Source organism: Nannospalax galili, unplaced genomic scaffold (genome assembly GCF_000622305.1).
Source record: "Nannospalax galili isolate Female #2095 unplaced genomic scaffold, S.galili_v1.0 scaffold540, whole genome shotgun sequence".
Taxonomy (NCBI): Eukaryota; Metazoa; Chordata; class Mammalia; order Rodentia; family Spalacidae; genus Nannospalax; species Nannospalax galili.
In genome coordinates, this window is record NW_008348613.1 from 498,185 (window position 1) to 506,026 (window position 7,842).

Sequence of the window (7,842 nt, forward strand, 5' to 3'; positions counted from 1 at the left end):
AACAAAAAACAAAAAAACCTATTCTTGAATCCAGATTTTATGATTACTGCTAGGACTGACTTAGCTCAACCACTTTCCAGATGACACATTTGCTGCCATTTAGAACTAATCTCTCAAATCCTACATTAACCGTGGCATTTCTAAACTTGAAAATGTGAGCTGGTTCTCCTTTGAACAAATGCATGAAGTTCTTCCATGCTGTATCTGATTCACGCAACCCAACTTAGTTTCCAGAAACAAGTACTCCATCAAACTCTACCTCCTCATCTTCACCTGGCTTCCAAATAGAGATGTATCACAACTTCTTGCCTTGATTATAATCTAATCCTGGAACCTACCCCATCCACAGAACTTGATGAAGCTACATCTCTGTGTATACTTCACAACTTTCCTAGGATCAATCAGCCACAAGAACACCTTCAGTTCAAGGACAGAGCACAGGGTCTGGCCAATGTGTTATATAGCATAATTAGGCTCCTTTCCTAGGAAATGGAGGGACTCTTTTAAGGAAACTGTCTTGGTAGACTCACATAGGGACAGAAAGTGATGGTTTCCCCACCAACACCCTTTTTATTGATTACCAGTCCTGAGAGTAACAGTGTATACAAGAAATAGGATATAAATCAAAGTAGAAAAATTGTGGGAATGACTTTTCTGGGACACTATCTCAGGCTGTTTACAATGTAAACAAGCTTACCAGGTCTTGGGCTCCTCCTGTAACCTAAACATATAGCTTTAATCCCTCATGTCCCTTTCTTGCCCCAGCCCAGAATTTATGTGTGTGTGCATGTGTGTGTGCGTGTGTGTGTACATTGGGAAAATATCAGTACTGAAAGCAGTAAATATCCTTGGAAGCAACAAATTATCCCATTTGTGTTAAAAGCAGCAGCCGGGATTAGATTGATAATATGCCGGGATTAGATTGATAATATCTGTTTGTGGTCGTGTGTGCTGTTCTAGGTCAGTAGGGGTTAGAGAGGGAAGATCCCCTGATAAGACAAGTTCCACTTTTCCTTTCTCATTTCATGCTGGATGTACTATCTCAATAAAAAGAGAGCAAATTCTTTGTTGTGGAGACAATTCTGAGAGAAATCAGAAGGAACAAATTCTCAGAACAGATAACTCTTGGTTCAAACCAATGCCAAGGGGTCAGGCTGTCTTTGTTCAGGCAGCCATAGTGTGGTATCTGTCCACCACACAAAACGTCAACAGAAAGGAGAACTCAGCAGGAACCACCAAGCAGGTCGAGAGAGAGAGAGAGAGAGAGAGAGAGAGAGAGAGAGAGAGAGAGAAGAGAGCACAGCAGGAGACACCAAGCAGGTCGAGAGAGAGAGAGAGAGAGAGAGAGAGAGAGAGAGAGAGAGAGAGAGAGAGAGAGGTTGCTTCATTCCAGTTGCCAGTGTTCTTGAGTCTCAAGACTCTGGAACACTTACAGTGAGCCCCCATACTTGCCTCACTGACTTTTACAGTTTTGAAGTGTGGTTTTGTGACTTTCACATAAAACATGACTTAGTGCCCTATCTCCTTTTCCCCATATGGCAACTCTCTACTTACCCTTTAAACAAACAATAGCCCTTTGGCAGGTCTCCAGCTCCCCAGGCCAGTTCCTCCTCTGCATGCCTTCAGCACTTTGCACATCCCTTTATGTAACACTGTTCTGTTTTGTGGCTATTGGTGTTTCTGTATCTGTCTCTAGACTCTTGGTTTCTTGGGAACAGTTTATATTTTTACGTCACCAGTATGTGGGTATGTAGCAGATTCTGCAGGCTCTGTGCTCACATCCTCTAACCTGGAGCTTGCTCACCTGCAGACAAGCTCTGTGCATCCAACAGACTTTGTGCTTCTACCTGAGTGTTTCAGGCAGACCAGAAGGACCCAGGAATTAATGCCTTAGGAGTGACAATCAATAAAGAGGGGTGTTAGTGAGTAAATACCACCCTCTGTGGGTCTACCATGATAGACACCTTAGAGGGTCATCTGTGAAACTGAACCTTGGTTGTCCACAGTGGCTTTCTTCCCTTCTTTACTTCTCCTCACCCCCTTACCATGCTTTCTAGAATTGCCTCTCAAATACAGAACTTGCACTGAAATAAACACGTGTCTCAGGGATTACTTTCTGATGATCCCAAAACAAGATGGGGGAAAAATCATGAATGCTGAACAGATAGTAACCAGTGAGGACTTCAGCTGCTCTCCCTTCTTCTTATCCCCACTGTTTCACTTCTCTTTAGAGATGGCCCCATGATCAAGTTTAACCTCCCTCATAGCCCCGAGTACCTCTCTTTTCCTTTGTCACTAATTGTTCAGAAGAACTGTCCATGCCTGATTCAGCTCTGGGCTCACTCACCTGTGTATCTGGGGAACTGACACCACAGAAGGAAACTTTCCTCCTTCACAGTTATGGGTTTTACCCTCCAATATAGCTTCAAAATGTTTTCACTCTCAGTTAATTTCCTTTAGCCAAAACTTTGCCTCCCTTTCCCCCAGGATGCTCTGCTCTTTCTTCATTTTCCCTTTGCCCTCTCTGTATCTGGAGTGACTAAGTGGTTGTCCTAGTTAGTATTAACTGGTGACTTGATAGAATCGTCTGAAAAAAGTCTTACTTGAGTAATTGTCTTTATCAGGTTGGTCTATGGGCATGTCAGCGATGGATGATCTTGACTGACAATTAATGTAGGAGGTTCTAGCCCACTGTGGTTGGTACCACTTCTTGGCTTGTGGTCCTAGGTTGTATGAGGAGCTAGCTGAGCATAAGCCAGCAAACAGTGTTCCTGCCTGGAGTTCCTGCCCTGATGTTCCTCAATAATGTATTGTGATCTGGAAATGTAAGCCAAATAAACACTTTCTTCCCCCAAGTTTCTTTTAGTCAGAGTGTTTTATTTTAGCAACAGAGAAGTAATGAGTACAGTAGTGTTACTAAGTTTTAGCACCTACTAGGACTCAGTGAGGGAAAGTCAACCACAAGGAGGCCAGTTGGTCTAGTCACCTGGAGGTAGGGGACAGGCTCCAGACCTGTCAAGCAGAGTGCTCAGGAAAGGAAATAATTGGTATAGGGCTGTCAAACTGTCAAACAGTCAAAATGGCCTGGGCTGTCAAGAGGAAGATGGTGCCATGGTGATCAAGCAGCTAAAGGACATTTAGCTAATATTATATAAGTTCTATTAAAAATATTTTATTGAGTTTTTGTGCATTTCATACAATAATTCTTAATCAAATTTAGACCCCCTCCCCCATCTACACCACCATCCTCCTCACCCGACCTCATACATTGTGTCATATATGTTAAGTCGTATCCAGTCAAGCATTTATATCCAGATCTCCTTTAGTACAAGTTCATCCACTGGAATGTAGTCGTAAAGAATATCCACCCTCCCTCACCCAGCAGTAATCAGTTGCCTACAGTTCCTAGGCTAGGGCTGGGCCCCACTGCCCATCTGTCTCACTCCACACTGAACACAGAAGGCCACAACTGGCTAAGTTTCAGAGACTAAGAGACTGCAGAGTGTGTGTCCTTAGATAGGATTCCTATATTAAAACTCATCTACCCACAGCTCAGGAACCATTGGTGGCGGAGGTGGGGGGGAGCAGAAAGATTGTAAGAGCCAGGGTTGGTCCATGAACATAGGGAAACAGAGGCTTTCAGGCCCCTGGAAGCTTGTACATGTGAACTTGTGACAATGGTGGTGTCGAATACAGGACCCATGCCAACTCAATAAACTCCATTTTTGAAAAGAGAAAAAACTGAGGCACAGAGACTTGTTCCAGATCACACAACTGGTAAACAGCATAAGCCAGAGTTTGACTCTCTCTGGCTCTGAAGCTCAGTTTATTGATAAATGATTCAAAAGTCAGCACAATCTAACACATGCTTCCCAGGGCTGGAAAGCTTAGGATGTACAATTCAGAATAATATTATATGCGAAACCTGCTATGCAGTACTATATATCTATTGCTAGGGTATATGTAATAAAATGAATGTGTATTTTTTAAAAACTGATTAGTGGATGTCAATCATGGTGAAGGTGAATTGATGTAGCACTGATGCAAGGATAAACTGAGGGGTCCAAAAGCCATGGCTATGAGCATAGGGACTGTGTCTCAGCTCCTGCATTTGAAGGCTCTATGAATGGAATAGACACTGCTTCAGTTCCTTTCCAATACTAAGATTTTTTCTGTCTTTGTACTAATGAAAGCTTGATTTCACACCTGTCTAGAATATACTTGAAATTCCACAAGCACAGGGGGTTGGGGGCAGGAAGGGAGCCTGTGTGAAGGTTAGTGCATTTAGGCCATCAGCCTCAGTGTTTGCATATCTGAAGAATCTCTATGCTCATGTGCACCTGGCAGGTACAACAGGGAACAGGTGGTTCTAATTTTGAAAGTGCCCTTGACTATGAAAAAGGTCTCATTAGCCACTATCTGAGGCCAGGCTTTGGGTCTGCCAAATATAGAAAGGATTAGCTTGTAGTGAGTGCTGACCCTGGATGAGGATCACCAACACATGCTCCATGTGGCCCAGCTCCAACTTGCCTCATAGGAGCTGCTGCCCTGTCCTACCACCTATGCCCAGGGGAGAAGCAGATACTGAGACAGAAAGGTGTGAACCACAGGGAGTATGTGCATTTGTCCACTCAGAGCAAGTTTTGCTTAACTTGTCTTGAAGGTAAGAGCCTTTCTGACCTGTGGCTGCCTCAGGGTAAGAGTGTTGGTGGCCTTTAGCCTGGCGACACAAAATCTTGGGAGAGTGCTAGGAAGTACGACCCAGGGGAGAAAAAAATCTCAAAAATGTCTGCAAAATACATTGAGCGAGAAAAACAAAAGAACAAAGATCTGGATCATATCTTGTTTTATACCTCGTTTCCAAACTTATCCCCAAGGGTAGATTTGATGGACACTGTCAGCAGGTCTCCTCTGGCCACCTCCCTTCAAACACACTTCCATTCTGGGACTCACCTTTTGGGTCTCAGAGACTCTTTCCTGAATCGGTCCCCGCAGGACAGAAATCTTCCCTAGGATTTCCTTTCATGTTCATTTATGAGTCTTACTATATGTGGTTAGTGCTCAATAACGGTATGTTGAATTGATCTGTTTGTGCACGTTTTGGGAAGTGTAACTTAAACCTCAGTGGTTCCATGGATACTACAGAACTTTTGTTCAGCCCAGAGAAACTGAAGAGCAAAAAGTAACTTGTGTGTGGACAGAGCTCATCACTCCCACCTCGCTGAGGGACCTTAATAAGGACAAAGTGCCCCGCCCCCCCTCCCTCGACCCCCGCCCCTGGGCGGAGCAGACAGGCCTGCTTGGGGGTCTTCTCTAGGGTACACATTATAGAGCCATGTTCTTGTTTTGTGAGGTGACGAAAAGAGATTTGTGTGTGTGTGTGTGTGTGTCTGTGTGTGTCTGTGTGTCTGTGTGTCTGTGTGTCTGTGTGTCTGTGTGCGCGCGCGCATTTACCAAACAACTCTCAAAGTTTGCATTTTGAAGCTTTCCTATCCTCCCTTCCGTAAGCGGGCCAAATCAACTTGTTTGGATCCCAGGCCCTGCCCCTTGCCACTCCTTCTGGCAGACCCCAGAAAGACGTGCAGTCCGGGTGCCTGGAGTGGACAGTGGGGAGAGGGGCTGCCCCATCCACTCTCACCCCCGACAGCAGACACGCGACCACCATACAAACTTGGCCTTGCCCTTCCTCTTCTTGCTCAATCCCCGACCTCAACCCCATCCCCTGAGTGCCAATCGGGTCTCCAAGCGCTGGAGACACTCACCTCTCTGGAGGGCTGACTCCGGGGTGAGGGTCGGGTCCTGGGCGCCTCCCCTGCGCGCTCCCAGCTGCAGCAATAGCAGCTGCAGCCAGAGCAGAGGCAGCATCGCTAACCACTGCTCCACCAGGAGCTCTAGGTGGCCCACGGGGGTCACACCTGCGCCCCCGGAATCCCAGACTGTAGCACAGGAGGCGACAGCTTAGCCTCCACCCTTCGCGGGGACCTCGCCACCCCCTAGTCCCCCGAGACGCACTGGCCTCCGCCTGTCGCCACAGTGTGCGAACTTGAGTCTTGGGATGAGGAGACAGGAATTTTCCCCGCCCTGCCCGCAGTGTCCTGGAGAGGGAGGAGGAAGAGGGGCCCGGCCCCGCGCGGCCCCAAACACTTCTGCCTTTGGGGTGGGGAGAAGGCAGGGTTGAGGCGGTCATGTCGCAGCCGCGCTCCACCCTGCCCTCTCTCTGAGTTTTGCTCGAGGCTCTGAGGGTGAGCGAGCCGAGAGACTCTTGGACCGGAAGCCTGACTTCTGGGTTTGCCTGCCGCTGAGTCAAAAGGGCTGCCTGGTGAACCCAGGCCTGGCGCGTCTCTGGAATGCGGAGCACCGGAGACCCCTAGGGGCCTGCCCTGGTCTCCATCCTAGCGCCAGAGTAATCCCAAGGCGCTTCCAGTATGCGGCTTTATTTCCATTTAAAACAACGTCTGGCTTCAGTCTCCTTCTATCCTCTGTTTGGTAAAGTATTCCACTGTAGAGCTGAGAAACCCTGTCAAAAAGGTGAGTGACTGCATTTCAGTTCCTCCTTAGCCCAACAAAACTGACTTCCTAAACTAGTCCGGAGAAAGCAACAGCAAACCAAGACAAAACATCACACCCCCAAACCCTGAACTGAAATGTAGTCCTTCTAATCACGCCCTTCTCCCTTCAAATAAGCCCCCTTCCCTTCAAATAACCAGCATTACACAGGAAGCATTTAACACACACCGGAGCAGTTTGATACAATACCTAGCCTAAGCCAGACCTTGACATTAGTCCTTAAAACAGAAGGGGGAAGAAAGTGAAATGGAAGGAAAAAGCACAGGTGATAGGATGCTAGAGGGCGTGTCTTTCTCAGGCACTTAGCAATTACCAGACCAGCAAGTTCAAGTAGCACTGTGCCAGACTCAGTAAATGTGCCCAACCTGGCAGAGATGCCCAGGAAGATTAAAGGTCAGAATGAAATAGAGAAGAAGGGAATGTGATCAGCCTGGCTTAGTCCTGTGGGAACCTGGATATCTGTCTGTCGGAGGATATATGAGGCCAGCATTGTCCATAGACTCATGAGCTCTGTGGACTAGGGAGATCTAGGGTTGCTGACTGTGCCCTGCACTTCTGCCATAAGTGTGAGGGTTGAGAAGTCCTGGGGTTGGAGGCAGTGGGCACATGGCATAATGAAAGGCGAGGTGCTCTCTGGGATGGAGAGTGAAAGAGTGGGCAGAGAGGAATAGGAGAGAATTTCCGATGTATGCACGAAAGTGTTGATCGCATGTCAGTTTATGCAGAAGAGGGCGTTGGTGCCTGAAAACACATGATAAAGGCATGCTGTGCACATGCTGTGCAGTCACAAACTGAGCCCTTCCCTCTTACGGCCTCAGAACTCCATTGCTGTGAGCACACCCTTGCAGTGGGTAGTTCAGCCCTGACTGAGCTGACTGGCCTAAGTTGTGGCAGGCAGGTACAATCTGAATGGCCTAATTAGTAACAGTAAGGTGATGATGTTAATCTCTGGAGACAGGCAGGGCAGTGAGAATAAAGGGGAGACCAGGAGGAGCTTGAGTGGGCAGGGAAGGTCACAAGTGTGGGTGGTGGGAGACTGGGGGAAGAGGCTGGCTGGGTTAGGGAGCTGTAAGAAAATCATCAAGGTTAGAATGAAGTGCTTCTATGAGAGGAGATGTGCCTGACTGAAATAGAGGGCAGCCACTGGATACCCTGGGAAACAAGGCAAGTCACCTGACCATTGGACTACCTCCCACTGACTGTGGGACATGGTTAGGTCTTTCATTTGCTATCGGCTTCAGTTTTAGCCTCTGTTTGACGGGGGGGGGGGGGGGG

General features: G+C 47.4%; 1 protein-coding gene across 1 annotated transcript in view; it reads right to left on the reverse strand.

Moving 5' to 3' along the window:
* The window catches only part of Pla2r1 (phospholipase A2 receptor 1), a 134,532-nt gene extending 128,392 nt beyond the window's left edge, over window positions 1–6,140 (reverse strand). Inside the window, 1 exon segment of the mRNA XM_029569698.1 lies at window positions 5,763–6,140. Within this exon segment, the coding sequence (XP_029425558.1) occupies window positions 5,763–5,865 (103 nt within the window). The 5' untranslated portion in view covers window positions 5,866–6,140.
* Window positions 6,141–7,842: the final 1,702 nt, after the last annotated feature.